At 51.5% G+C, this 13,634-nt stretch overlaps 2 protein-coding genes across 6 annotated transcripts; both read left to right on the plus strand.

The window, feature by feature from the left end:
* The first annotated feature begins 299 nt into the window (after positions 1-299).
* Gpd1 (glycerol-3-phosphate dehydrogenase 1) lies at positions 300-7,155 on the plus strand. 2 transcript variants are annotated; one of them, XM_004862993.4, is made up of 8 exons: positions 300-485; positions 1,001-1,178; positions 1,806-1,946; positions 2,549-2,687; positions 3,037-3,149; positions 3,777-4,010; positions 4,226-4,332; positions 5,384-7,155. In XM_004862993.4, the coding sequence occupies exons 1-8, from the start codon at positions 445-447 to the stop codon at positions 5,478-5,480; spliced, it is 1,050 nt and encodes a 349-aa protein (XP_004863050.1). In that variant the 5' UTR covers positions 300-444; the 3' UTR covers positions 5,481-7,155. The 2 variants fall into 2 exon arrangements, with proteins under 2 accessions (XP_004863050.1, XP_004863051.1); XM_004862994.4 differs by having other exon boundaries at positions 1,806-1,916.
* Positions 7,156-7,875: 720 nt separating this feature from the next.
* Positions 7,876-13,185, plus strand: Cox14 (cytochrome c oxidase assembly factor COX14). 4 transcript variants are annotated; one of them, XM_013079047.2, is made up of 4 exons: positions 7,983-8,164; positions 11,407-11,500; positions 12,450-12,564; positions 12,782-13,185. In XM_013079047.2, the coding sequence occupies exons 3-4, from the start codon at positions 12,495-12,497 to the stop codon at positions 12,961-12,963; spliced, it is 252 nt and encodes an 83-aa protein (XP_012934501.1). In that variant the 5' UTR covers positions 7,983-8,164; positions 11,407-11,500; positions 12,450-12,494; the 3' UTR covers positions 12,964-13,185. The 4 variants fall into 4 exon arrangements, with proteins under 4 accessions (XP_012934500.2, XP_012934501.1, XP_004863049.1 ...); XM_004862992.3 differs by lacking the exon at positions 12,450-12,564; XM_013079046.3 differs by lacking the exons at positions 11,407-11,500; positions 12,450-12,564 and having other exon boundaries at positions 7,876-8,164.
* Positions 13,186-13,634: the final 449 nt, after the last annotated feature.

Genomic DNA, 13,634 nt, shown 5'->3' on the forward strand with positions numbered 1-13,634 from the left:
TCCACCTCTAGTACCATGGGGTGGGGATGGGGTAATCTCACACCTGCTACTAGGGCTAATAGGCTAAATAGAATTTATTTCAGTGCTGGGGATCAAAGGGCATTGAGGGGGACCATTCATTCACTCCTTACCTGGGTTATTTCTTGGCAGAACTCAAAATGAGACTATTTCAAGGAGGGGTAGGAAACTGGGCTGGGACCAAGGGAAGCAGCTCACCAGCACCGCCAGCTGCAAACCTGAGTAAAAGATGGCCTGGCCTCTGCCCCATTCCCGTTCCCCACCTGTCTCTACCCTTTTCTCCCCTTTCCCTGGCTCTGGCACACTCCGTCTCTCCCTGGGCGCCAGCCTCCCAGCCACCCCTGGAGGCGGGGCTTGGCTATACCCACGTGTGGTAGAGTTAAATGCTCCAGGCCGGCACCAGCAGCTCGGGAGTGAAGCGGCACCATGGCTGCCAAGAAAGTCTGCATTGTAGGCTCTGGCAACTGGTAAGCAGCTCTGTCAAGGGGCATGGAGAAGGATAGCTTCCCCTTGTGCAGAGGGGCTGGAGAGGGAAGCCGGGAGGGCAGGAGGCAGAGGGTGGGCAGGAAATACCATTAGGTTCCTGCTCAGCCCCTGCTGCTGTCTTCTGTGCCTATGCGCACTGGACAGATGGTGCCCAGACCTCCTCAGCCCTGTGTCTGCCTGGGCAGCTGCACCTATTTGCCACAGGAAGGCAACCAGAGTGCTCCTTTTCCTATCTAAAAGGCTCTTTGGGCTTGGGGGTTGGGATCAGAAGGCTGGCCCTCTCCTCCAGCAGCAAAGTGTGTGAGAGAGTAAGGATCCTTTCTCTTGCCAGGTCATGGGGACACACTTGGCACAGGGGTGAAGGTGATCACAAAAGTGGAAAGTAAATAATCTGGTGGGCTGCTGTTAAGTCCTAGGATGAGACTACCCCAACCCCTGCCACTGTTCCCTCCCTCACACCACACTCCTCCACTCTCTTGTGTTCCCCCTTTGCCAGGGGCTCAGCCATTGCCAAGATCGTGGGTGGCAATGCAGTCCAGATGGCACATTTTGACCCACGGGTAACCATGTGGGTGTTTGAGGAAGATGTTGGGGGCAGAAAGCTGACAGAGATCATCAACACGCAGCATGAGAATGTCAAATACCTGCCAGGGCACAAGCTGCCCCCAAATGTGGTAAGCCCCAACACCCTAAAAGGGTCTTAAAGAGGGAAGGAAGCAAGGGAGGTAAGTCCAGGAGTCAGCGGTTAAGGCTGCTGAGAGGGGCCACTTCAGGTGCCAGCTGGACTTGGGAAGCATCTCAGGAGGGTTGCTGTGGACACAAGACACCCTCATCTAGGCTCTCCTAGGCACTCTGTAGGACTGAGGAGAACCTGACCATACGCGCCCCCTTCCAGGCTCCCCGGCTGGGAAGGAAGAGGGAGGGGCCAAGGAAGTTGGTCTCCATAGCAACCAAATTCTGGTTGTCAGGCTCCCAGAGTTGGGGTCTAGGTAGTGCCTGCCACAGGCTCTCACCTCATTATTCATTTACTGGGCTACTAGCAGACTTGGAGGCTGCTCCTTGGACTTTAGGTCTTTGGTCAAATCCATGTGGCTCTCTCCCTAGCTGGAGTGGGGAAGCAGGGAAGAGAGCAGAAAGGCGGGGGCTCTCCCTTCCCAGCTGGGGCCTTCTGAGGAGCAATGTGATGAAATCTCACTCGGCCTAGTCCTCCTCCCAAGTCCTGGCAGCCTTTGGCCTTCCTCGATGTTCCCTAGGGGCTTGGAGAGGTCTGCCCGGCCCCTAAGCACCTACCCATCCCACAGGTGGCTGTCCCAGATGTGGTCCAGGCTGCAGCAGAAGCTGACATCCTGATCTTTGTGGTGCCCCATCAGTTCATTGGCAAGATCTGTGACCAGCTGAAGGGTCGCCTAAAGGCCAGTGCCATCGGCATGTCTCTCATTAAGGTGCTAGGCACACCTTCACGTGGATGGGAGTGGAGTGCGCCTAACTGTTGTGGGGCTCAGGGTGGGGAAAGCAAGCAAAATAGAAACATGGTGGGAAGAGACTGAGGTCCCAGAACGGAGGGAAGTTGGCTTTGGAGAGGGTTAAGAGAGTTGCATGCCTGGGGGCATTAGCTGGAGGTTGGTGGGAAAGTAATGAGTGATTTGGAGGCAGATGACTTAGAGGAGTTAGGAGACTTAAAAGTGATGCCTCGGGGATATGGGAAGGGGTGGTTTGAGGGGCAGGAGAGGGGAGCTGATCTGGAGCTGGGACAGGGCAGGACGTTGATTTAGAGTAGTCAGGAGGGGGTTGTTTAGGGATTCAGCGGGGATATGATGCCTCAGAGAGAAAGGTCTGGTAGAGTACAGGGAAGGAGTTTTCCCATGGCTTGCTTTTCTGTTGCTGTCTACCCCCTCACAGCCAGCTGGGGCTGGGTTGGAATGGCATAGGACCTTTGGGGGAGGGGCACTGATGAACAGGGGATTTGGAAAGGGCAGGATTTCTGGGTGGGAAGCCCTCAGCTGGGCATAAAGAGCAGCTGGGCTGAGCTCCATCCTGTGCCCAGGGGGTAGACGAGGGCCCCAGTGGGCTGAAGCTCATCTCTGAAGTGATTGGGGAGTGCCTTGGTATCCCTATGAGCGTGCTGATGGGGGCCAACATTGCCAGCGAGGTGGCTGATGAGAAGTTCTGTGAGACCACTATTGGTGAGAGTGCCCCACAGACACCACAAGTTCTAGTTGCTTCCCCTCCCTGATCTCTTCCCCAGCCCCTGCGCCACCTTCTTCCACAAGGCAGAGAGAGGGAGTTGAGGGAGGGTTGGGGTACCCCCAGGGAAGGGGCTGCAGGTCCTGCTTAGATAGGTGTGGGAAGGACAGTTAAGAGTCCCCACCCTTTGACAGGCACAGTGATGCATGCCTGTAGTCCCAGCTACTCAGGAGGCTGAGGCAGGAGCATAGCTAGGGCCCAGGATTTGAAACCTGCCTGAGCAACACAGTGAGACCCTGTCTTAAAAAAAAAAAAAGGTCCCTCCTGAAAGCCTTGCCTCCACTTAAGGCTGCAAGGACCTGGCCCAGGGACAGCTTCTGAAAGATCTGATGCAGACTTCCAATTTCCGGGTCACAGTGGTACAAGAGGTGGACACAGTAGAGCTCTGTGGGGCCTTAAAGGTGAGTGGGGCACAGGGACAGCTATGGGCTGAAGGTAAGGCCCCAAAGGAAGGCCTGGCTCAGCTCTGCAAGGTGCTGATAGCCCAGGCCTCACTCTTGGGTGGCCACTCCCCTTTCCCATGAAGTGCCCCCCCGCCCCTGCCACCCCGAAGAACTGCAGAAGCAAGGCTAGGGCACTCAGGCAAGGGAAACTCGAGTATCCTTCACCATCAGGCAGTGAGCCCTTTTCCCTTTCCCCCTCATGGGAACCCCCATCCCTGGCTCTCAGGGGTGGTCCAGGGACAAAAGGAGATGGCAAGATTAACGGGAGACAAGGTGTCTAGGACACCCAGAAAGTTCATGGCCAGAGCTACAGAAGAGAATGGGATAGTCATGGGTGGCAGAACCAGTTGGGAAGAAAAGTGGCTCTCAGAAAATGTCCTCAAGGACAGACTATGGGATGGGACCGAAGGAAGAGGGTGCAGCATGTGGGAAAACTAGGAGGTGGACAAAGTTTAGAAGCACATCCACTACAGTTCCCTCATTCAGTGTGTGTGACGACGTGAGTGAGGGCAGAGGCAGGTGCTGCGGGCTCTGGTGGGACTGCTGGAGGGGACCTTTCTCATCCATGCCCTCTACTTCCCAAAGAATGTAGTGGCTGTGGGGGCTGGCTTCTGTGATGGCCTGGGCTTTGGTGACAACACCAAGGCGGCAGTGATACGGCTGGGGCTCATGGAGATGATCGCCTTCGCCAAGCTCTTCTGCCATGGCCCTGTGTCCTCTGCCACCTTCTTGGAGAGCTGCGGTGTTGCTGATCTCATCACTACCTGCTACGGAGGGAGGAATCGCAAGGTGGCCGAGGCCTTCGCCCGCACTGGAAAGGTGGGAATGGGGAACAGGGAGGATGGAAGGTGGCCCTGCGGGGATGGTGGTGGAGGCGCGTAGCCGGAGGCAGGTCTTCAGCACAAATACTGTTATGAACCTTCCCACCTTTCTTTCCTTCCAAGAGCCCACCTCCCGTTTGAGCTCAGACGCTGCAGCTCATATGAACAACCCTGCTTTCATATTTCCATCCACATGTCCTGTTTTCTTTACAGTCTATTGAGCAGCTGGAGAAAGAGATGCTGAATGGGCAGAAGCTGCAGGGGCCCCAGACAGCCCGGGAGCTACACAGCATCCTCCAGCACAAGGGCCTGGTACACAAGTGAGTGTCGGCCTCCGTCCCAGGGGTGAGGGAGCCACAGGCCAGGTGCGGTCCCCATTCACCATCTTCCTGAATGCTACACAATTTGTAAAGTGGGCGGAGAGGGAACTGTCACATCATGTTCACAGTTTGAAGAGGCAGGAGCACCCAGTGTTCTCAGCCAGTTCATGGCCTTGGACTCGCTCTCATCCAATGCTCTTTATGCTGCATGACTTGGACCCTGCTGCAGAGCCTCCCCGTCCTCTCCTTGTCCTTTTATTTTTTTTTCTGAGACCCGGTCTTGCTATGTAGTTCAGGCTGGCCTTGAACTCACTACTTAGCCCAGGCTGGCCTCAGACTTGGGGTGATCCTCCTGCCTCAGCTTTCCAGGTGCTGAGATTACAGACACGTGCTACCATGCCCGGCAACTTGTCCTTTCTCTGGGGGTTGGAGCTCTGAGGGAGTGTAAGCTTGTCTGACTGTCCTCTTTGTCTGTCCCCCACAGCCAGCCCTTCTGTCCTCTGTAGCCTGTCCTGGACACTGAGGAGGATGGCTCTGCTTTAATGTCTCCTCTCTAGGGAGCACAGTGGGGTGAGAGGGCTGAGGAGAGCAGAGCTGAGCCCTGTTGGCCTGGGAAAGAACCCTACAAGAGTATGAAACAGGTTCAGAGCAGCAGCTCATAGCTCCGGATTAAGGGAGCCTGGGCAAGGATGGCAAAGGAAACATATCTTCATAGATACATCGTATCTCCACTGCTGTGTGATATTGATGGTACTGAGGCTCCAAAGGGGTAAATGGGCTGCCCAATTGGGAAAAACAAAACAAAACTTGAGATCAGGGAATTATGTAGGCAAGTTCCATATGATAGGGAGCAGGGCAGCTAGCAACCTGACCCTAAACTCAGCTCGGGAATTTGGATTCTCTGCAATTGAGAGCCAGCGTCTGCCTGAGCTCCAACATGATAGGCAGTGTTGCGGGTAACAGAGTGGAGGGTTAGGAGGTAGCTGAGGTCTGGGGGATAGAGAATGGACCAGGAGCACGAGACTAGGCTGGGCATCTCCCTCCACTCTAGGTTCCCGCTGTTCACGGCTGTGTACAAGGTGTGCTACGAGGGCCAGCCAGTGGGTGAATTCATCCGGTGTCTGCAGAATCACCCAGAACACATGTGAGTGGGGCCAGGGCCCAGGACAGGCAGCTCCTTCACCCCAGCGGACACAAGCAGAAGCTTGCATCAGGTCGGTCACCGGGATCTTCAGGACTCCTCAAGCAGCCATCTCAGCTTTTCACTGGAGGACGGGAGGTTGTGGCTCAGCTCCACACCTGGAGGTCTGGACTGCTGGGAGGCCTGCAGCCTCTTGCTGGAAATGGAGCTGCCCTATCTCTCTCCAGATTCGGAGCTTTCTCCCTGTCCTAGGGAGGAGCAGAATCAAGCCCCAGTGCTGCCTGCTCTCAGGGTGTGTGTGGGGGGGGAGTGGGAGGAGGGGACACCAGGGCAAGGGCTGCCAGTTGCTGGCTTGCACAACCAGGAAGCCCAATGAAGTACCTTAGCCACAGGAGGGACTAGGCCAGGGCTGCCAGGGAGGGATCTGAGTATTTTCGCTGACACAGCCCCAGAACCCCCTTACTGTGGGGGGGCCAGGCCCCACACAGCATGGATGGATCTCAGCATTTGTTAGCAGAATATAGAGATCTCAAGCAATCCCTCCTAGCTTCTCCTAGCAACATTTGCGTCTTCAGAAACCTCTGGTTGTCCCTCTTCTCTCAGGGTGCCCTGGCAGAAGAGTAGCTCCCTGCTGGCATCTCTGCCCCTGGGGCTTGCTATTCTCCCCAGGGACTTTCTGGATCCTAGATCTCTGCCAGCTCCTCCACACCATGCGTGACCTTTCCAAGTCTTCCCTTGCCCTGCCTGCCAGCACCCTCTTTGGAGAGTAGAAACTTAATCTGCTGACAGCTACACCTTTTCATAGCAAGTTCAGCTCGCTCGGTCCCTGTGACCTTTGTATTTGCCCAGCCTCCCTATTTGGAGGTCTAACTGGAGGAAGTGTACATAGCTGTTGGGCCCCTCCTGCTGTTTATTTCCCCAGAGGCCACCTGGCCCTACTGCCTCCTCCCCAGCCCTGTACCTCTTTCTCCTGAGCAGCCAGGACAGCTAACCAGCACCTGGCATCGAGACCTGGGGCCAGAGAATGGTTCCCACGTTGGTGGGTGCTCATATTCCAAAGCAAGCTCCTCCTCCCTGAATGAGGGTCTCCTAATGAGGTACTGACCATCACAACAGCAGAAGCTGGGAAACTTAAGGAGGAGGAAGAAATAACCACCCTGCCCTCAGGGGTGAGGGACAGACAGGAGGGGGAGAGGAGTGTGCTTTACACTGGCCTTGCTCCAGGACTGGGTGGCAGCAGGGGAATGTCCCAGGTCAGCAGCCCAGGCCCCTAGCTATAAATAGTCCGAGAGCTGAGAGGTTCCTGTGTCCAGCAGGGGTCTGTGCTTCCTCTTCCCGTTTGGCAGCACCTGGCACACTGGTGCTGGGCAGCTACATGTTAACCTCTCTGACTCCCCAGAAACCATGATGTTCCTCTTAACTACCATTCAGAATTTGGTCTGACTATGAAGGGCCGAGCTGCCCTGATCAGGCTGCACGATGACGGGCACAGCCACGCCAGGCCTGGCTGGGTCGGGTCCAGGCACTGAGAGAATCTAGAGCTGCCCTTTCTGGAGGTTAAGATGGGCCAGAGACCTTCCAACACCTCTGCCTGCTTTTGTTCAATCCACAATAAACTGAATCAGAGGTCTGCCATCGGGTCACCTGTCCACCCAATAAAGCGAGGTTTTTTTTTTCAGAAACAGGTGAGAATGGGCTTCACTGGCATCGTGTGTGCTGTCGTGTATCACTACGTGCGTGTTTTTACGCTTGCCACAGGACCAGTGAAAATAATCCCTCCTCGATAATTGCAGCCGCTCTCTGTGCCAATCGTGGTGCCCACTCAGTCCCTTTCTCCTTCCTTCCTCCCCAGCCAGCGCCCCCCGCCCCGTCTTCCAAAAGCTGTCTTCTCCGAGTTTATCAGAGGCTTTATCACGCCACCTGCAAAGGCTAAGGTCATGTTAGTCACTTCGTGGGGAACCCACGCTCAGGGCCTCGCAGTGCCCGTCAGTACTCGCAGCCCGACCACCCGGAGAGGGCTGGTCCAGGCTCTAGGGGGCGCACAGTCCACTCCGGAGGGCTGGCTCTGAGAAAATCTACCTCGCTACCGGAGACGTCACCGCGCTGTAAGCTGGAGATTGGATGATTCTCATTTTAAAAGTTCCGGTTCCCGAGCTCCAGTCAGCATAGACGCTTTCTTGATGAAGCGTAACTATAACTCCCAGAATTTTTTTTTTTTGGTACCGGTGATCGAACTCAGGACCTTGCGCTTTAGAGCCAGGCGCGGCGACACTGAGCTACATCCCCGGCCCCCACCCCCAGAGTTCCACGGGTCTCTCGGACAGGAAGGCTCATCTGAGGCTGTGTCCCAAGGATAATTGACCCGGAAGCCGGAAGTTCAAAGCCGGTCACCCGCCTGAATAGTGGCGGTCGCGCACCCCCGCATGGGGGCGGGGCTTTGCGGGGCCGGCACCGGTTTGCTTCCTAGGGTTGAAGAAAGTCCTAGAGGCCTAGACGGGCGCGGGGAGGGGCTGCTTTCCACACCAATAGCTGAGACGTTCCGGGTTGTTCTCGGGTCACGACCCGCACGTGTCTCGTTCCGGGCGTGGCTTCCGGTCGTCCTACGGAGTTGTGCATATAGTGGCAGCGAGACTGTCGAGACTGTCGGTGGAGGGAGGCCTCAGTTGGACACGAGGGAGCAGCAGCACCCAGGTATGCCGTAGGTCGGGGCCGTGCGCGCCCACCTGGGCCGGCTCACCGCCCCTCCCGTTTTCCTGTGGGCCGGCTTCGGTGCCCTTGCGGGCCCAGGCGCGAGAGCCGCGCGGCTTCCTGCCCAGTCCCCCTGCAGCCAGAGCGCAGCCTCGCTAAACCGCAACGCTATCCAGTGTCCAGCCTCACCGGCCTGGCGTCTAGGCCCGCACGCTGCGACTCCAAGAGCTGCCGCGGCCGAATTTCCCCCTCGTCTTTTCTGCTGGTGTAAAATCTTCCCACCGTTCTAAAAAGATAGCTCCACCTTTGCACCTTATTTTGAGCCCCCACTCTGCTTCTGAACTCACCCACAGTCTTTCACCTTATCTAACAGAATAGGATTCGTAGCATGTCACCATTAGCTCCTTTAGAAGGAATCCGTGTTCATTACTGCGCCCTCCTAGCATTATGTGCTCCAGGTGCGAAATCAGAGACGAACTAGTGAATCTAAGTTGATATAATAGACTCATCTGGAGGAATGAGTTTTCAGAAGAGGAAAGCAGAGTCTTGAGGCCCTCCCGTGTTTAGAGGGCCAAAAAAGATTAAAGCCACGTAACACATAACCCTTACAAATTGTACCCTAATGGTATTTCTATGATGATTCTAAGGTGTTTTTCCAAAACCTGCAATACCATCACTTCATAATAGAGACCCAGCTTTGTGCCGCAGACCACTTTGTATTGAGGGTTGAACACAGAGCTGTGTCCCAGCTTTTTTTTTTTTTTTTTTTTTTTTAAGACAGCGGCTCACTGTTTCCAGGCTGGACTCAACCTTGCAGTCCTCCTGCCTTAGCCTCCCAGAGTGCTAGAATTACATGCATGAGCCAGGATGCCTGGCTCCAGCTTTGTATTTTATTGAGAAAGTGAATGTTCCTTAAATCAGAAAGTCCTTCCAGTCTCAAAAGTTTCCTTCATTTCCAAGGTTAAACCTTCTCCCCAGACTTCTTATTTCGTTTTCTCCTAGACTATCCTCAATCTGGGTCTGTTCTCACTTTTATCCTCAATTTAGTCACCACTTTCTTCCCTTTTAAAAGATATTCTCCAAAAAAAAAAAAAAAAGATTTCATGCCGGGCCTGGTAGCGCACCCCTGTGATCCCAGCACTCGAGGCTGAGACGGGAGGATCACCACGAGTTGAAGGCCACCCTGGGTTACATCCCAAGACTCTGTCTCAAGAAACAAAACAAAACAAAAAAAAGAAAGAAAAGATACTCACACCTTCCTAATCAAGGTGCAAAACAAAACTAGACTTTTCTTGATCTTTTTACCTTCTCAAACTACAGCTTTATCGCTTTCAGTCCCTTAACCGGAAGGAAACCAAAAGAACATCTGTTCTCATCTTTGGAGGAGGAAGGTTACGATCCCCTAATAGTCCGTTTTTCTTTGTCATGGAGAAGTGCTAGGCACATACCAGACTGTGATTCATAGGCTTGCTGGAGCCCTGGATGAAGATCTGTGGTATCTACTTGATGTCTATATTGCCTGTTCCAGTTCATTGCATTAAGTTGGCTTCCACCCCTAGGCTTACTAGTGACCTGGTGACCCATCCCCACCCAGTGCTCCCATCTGACCAGACTTCATGGCACTTTGCAGTATGGTTCCCAGTTTTTATTCTGGCCAAACACACTGAAAGGATACAGCATGTCTGTCAGTGGCAATGAGTGACGATTCAGAGGTGATTTTTAACCAGGAAGGAAAATGTAGCTAAATAAGCCATAACCCCCTATATTTCTAAAATTTCTTGTCTGCCTTTTTCCTTGTTTTTGTCTTCCAATTGTTGTTCCCTTGGCTTCTGTCTCTTGGTTGGTTGGTTGGTTATTTATTTATTTATTTATCTATCTATCTATTTATTTATTTGAGACAGGGTCTCACCCTGTAGTTCAGGTTGGGGTTAAACTCACTGTGTAGCCCAGGCTGGCCTCAAATTGAGCCATCCTCCTGTCTCAGCCTCCCGAATGCTGGGATTACAAATGTTCGCCACCATGCCGGCTTGTCTCAGTTTTCTTCTCTGCTTTGGTGACACCTGTTACCTTCATCTGTATCTGAAACGCAGTTTCTCTCTCAAGATCTGTCCAGATTTTCATTTCCTTCTGCCCTTCTGCCTGATAGACATCATCATGTGAATGTGTGTTAATTTTAGTATGTCCGGGCTGGGGATTTAGCTCAGTGGTTCCACCACCTGCTTTGTAAGTGCAAGGAACCGAGTTCGATCCCTGGCACCAAAAAAAGAGAAAAAAAAAATTTTAGTATGTCCAACCTGTTTTTTATTTTTTCAGTGCTAGGGATTGAACCCCAGGCGCTTTACACATGCCTGGCAAGTGCTCTTCCACTGAGGCACACTCTGAGCCCTGTGATCTTTTTTTGGTTTTTTGAGACAGGGTCTCTCTCTGTAATTCAGGCTGGCCTTGAACTCACTATGTATCCCAGGCTGGCCTCTTGGCAATCCTGTCTCAGCCTCCTGAGCTCTGGGATAATAGGTATGTGCCACCATGCCCAACCTCAGCCCCATGATCTTAACTGATACCGTCACACCCTCAGTACACATAGTGACACATACTTCTTTATTTCTGTGAACAGCATTCCAATCCACAAATTTCTTTTTTTGCACTTTCAAAGCAGGTGGTGGAACCACTGAGCTAAGTCCCAGCCCTATCCACAAGTTTCTTAGCTTGGAGGTTATTTTCAGCTTTGTTCCAATCCATTCAGTTGACAATCCTGTGCTTCCAAAATAACTTATATTTCCATCTTTTCCATTTCTGCTGTCTCTGCCTTAGCTTAGTGAAGAATTTTTGCTAATTTGAGAATAAGACACCAGGATTGTGTCTGTTGGTCTAATGTCATTCTTCTAGCCCAGCTGGAGCATCCTGTTCCTTTGTTTGCTTTTCCTCCAGCTCCTTAAGAGAGGGAGTCCGGTAACTGGTTAGTTTCTGGCCATGGTGTGGAAATGGCAGGAGAGGGAGGAAGAGAAGGAAAGGTTGAAAGCTGTAGTATCTGTGGGGTGCTTGTTTACAACCTTAGTGTCTTGCCCTGTGTCCCTCACTGTCTGTGCATAGCTTAGGACAGTGAAGGCAAAACTTTTGGAGCTTTCAATGATAACACACAGCCTGCTGCAGCACTTGTGCCATAGGTTTGCCACCACTGGCTTGGGGTCATTAAAAACCTTGGAAAACCTGAACAGACCCCCCCCCTTTTTTTTTTTGGATACCAGGGATTGAACTTGGGACCTTGCGCTTGTAAGGCAGGCAGCGAGACCCTTTCTTATCCTGAGCCTGCGTCGTTCAGTTTTCTTTCTCTGACGTTAGGTAAGTAATGTCACTTTCTTTAGCACAACTGTAATTCAAAGAAGCTGTGCCTTGGCTCATCTTAGGGTCTGTCCTCAAGGCCTGTAGGGCTCATTGAGCAGCACTTACATGTCTCCTAAACCAGCTGATCTTGAAGTTATCATCCTCCAGGTTTTTCACTTTTTGAGACAGGTTGTAGCTATGTTGCTCAGGCTGGCCCTGAACTCTTTAGTCTCAAGCTGTTGTCTCCTGCCTCAGCCTCCCAGCTAGCTAGTACTAAAAACATACTACCACCTCTAGCTCAAGTTAAAGAAACTACACCCCACTAATTAGGTGTACTTCACCTAACCAGGTGTCTTGCCATGTAGTCCAGGCCAGCCTTGAACTTGCAGTCCTCAGGCTCCCAGGAGTGCTGAGATTATAGGTGTGTGCTGCCACGTCTGGCTTTGGTAGGTCTTTTTTTTTTTTTGTACCGGGGATCAAACTCAAGACCTTGCACTTGGGAGGCAGGCGCAGTACCACTGAGCTAAATCCCCGGGCCAGGTCAGTCTTTTAATTTCATTTCTCTCAACTGAGGGGAGCCTAAGATCTAGTCCCAAATTAAGGAACATTTTGCTCTGGACAAGGGATTCATTCACTAACCTTTCCCTTGTTTCCCAGCTCACAATAGCCAGGAAGAGTTAAATTAGAAGTTCTGTATCTCATGCAAATATGAGTTAAAACTTCACCAGGAACAGGACCTAGGAAGATTGTTTTTAGCCCTTGGGACAGGTTCTTAATGTTCAGTTTAGAACTTAGAATTAATGGTGTAGAAGGTTAAGTATAATTGAAATAATATAAAAGTACTGTTGGCACTATTTCAAGGTATATTATGGCTTAAACATACTTTAAGGCTAACTACTTGAACAAGATTGTTTTTATGGGAAAACAAATTGGATATTGCCTGAAAGATTCTCATTTGATCTTCTAGGAGAGTAATTCTAAGCCAGAAAAACTGCTACATCCTTCAAGTAATATGCCAGTTAAGATCAGTTCTGGATGGGCCAGCCACTTCTCTCCACAAAGCTGGAAAGCCAGGTGTCAATGTACATATTCAGATGTATCTGGCTCCTGCCTATGTCTTGTACACAGACCATATGTGCCTTTTTGAATCAGAGTTCCCAGAGGATGTCATATAGTATCCTTACAAGACTGCTGTGTACGAGACTAAGCAGGATGCAGGTTATGGAATGGTCCTTAACACAGGGCTGGAGCAGGGAAATGAGTCCTTATCCTGGGTCAAATTGCAATCTCTCTTTGTAGGGAACAACATGCCAACCGCCAAGCAGCTAGCTGACATCGGCTATAAGACCTTCTCTGTCTCCATGATGCTCCTCACTGTATATGGGGGCTACCTCTGCAGTGTCCGAGCCTACCACTATCTGCAGCTGCGCAGCGCCCGGCGCCAGGCTGCAGAAGAACAGAAGACCTCGGGAGTCCTGTAGGATGGGGGGTGTTTTCTCGTGAGCATGCTGTGGAAAGACCTCACCTGCCATCATTTCCAGGTCAAGAGGACTTGTGGGTTTTCAAACCTTGCTGTAAGAAAGTGCCTAGGGTTCAGTGGTACTGCCAGTTTCGCTAGTTTGACAGTTTTGGGGGGCTGTGGAACCATAATGGGAATGTGAGGGTGAAGTGCACCTGTAGACATTAAATATTTCCCATGTTTATGTGTTGGTGTTTTTGTTTTCCCAAATAATATCTGGACCATAGAAATGGAGCTAGCTTTTGAGTCATGGACTGTATTACAGTATCTTGGGCTCTTATCACCCATGAATATCGAAGGATATACAGAGTCTGCCAAAAAAATGTATACATACTTAGGAAAAGAAAAACTTGTATAAATATTTTAATACTAAATTTGAGACATAATGAGATTAATACAAGTTACCTTTGGCCTCTACAATTATAAAAGGTAATCAAAGTGGTGGCCATGAGCTTCTAGACATTTATTATTTTTCTTTTTCTGAAGTGTGTATACATTATTGTGGCAAATTCTATAGCTTTAGCAGTACTAGTATCAGCCCTCATGATCTTGGATAAGACTGCCCCAGCATTTATTTATTTGTATTTTTTATATTTTGGTGCTGAGGATTGAATCCAGGGCTTGTGCATGTTA

This window comes from Heterocephalus glaber, unplaced genomic scaffold (assembly GCF_053883595.1).
Source record: "Heterocephalus glaber isolate CG9 unplaced genomic scaffold, H.glaber_assembly_v1.0 deba00001733, whole genome shotgun sequence".
In the NCBI taxonomy this organism is placed as follows: Eukaryota; Metazoa; Chordata; class Mammalia; order Rodentia; family Bathyergidae; genus Heterocephalus; species Heterocephalus glaber.

Coding starts and splice junctions, on each gene's coding strand:
- Gpd1 (XM_004862993.4), top strand. CDS start 445: ATGGCTGCCAAGAAAGTCTGCATTGTAGGCTCTGGCAACTG. Junction 1,179..1,805: donor ACAAGCTGCCCCCAAATGTG/GTAAGCCCCAAC, acceptor CCCATCCCACAG/GTGGCTGTCCCAGATGTGGT. Junction 3,150..3,776: donor AGCTCTGTGGGGCCTTAAAG/GTGAGTGGGGCA, acceptor TACTTCCCAAAG/AATGTAGTGGCTGTGGGGGC.
- Cox14 (XM_013079046.3), top strand. CDS start 7,897: ATGGGGGCGGGGCTTTGCGGGGCCGGCACCGGTTTGCTTCCTAGGGTT. Junction 8,165..12,781: donor GAGGGAGCAGCAGCACCCAG/GTATGCCGTAGG, acceptor CTCTCTTTGTAG/GGAACAACATGCCAACCGCC.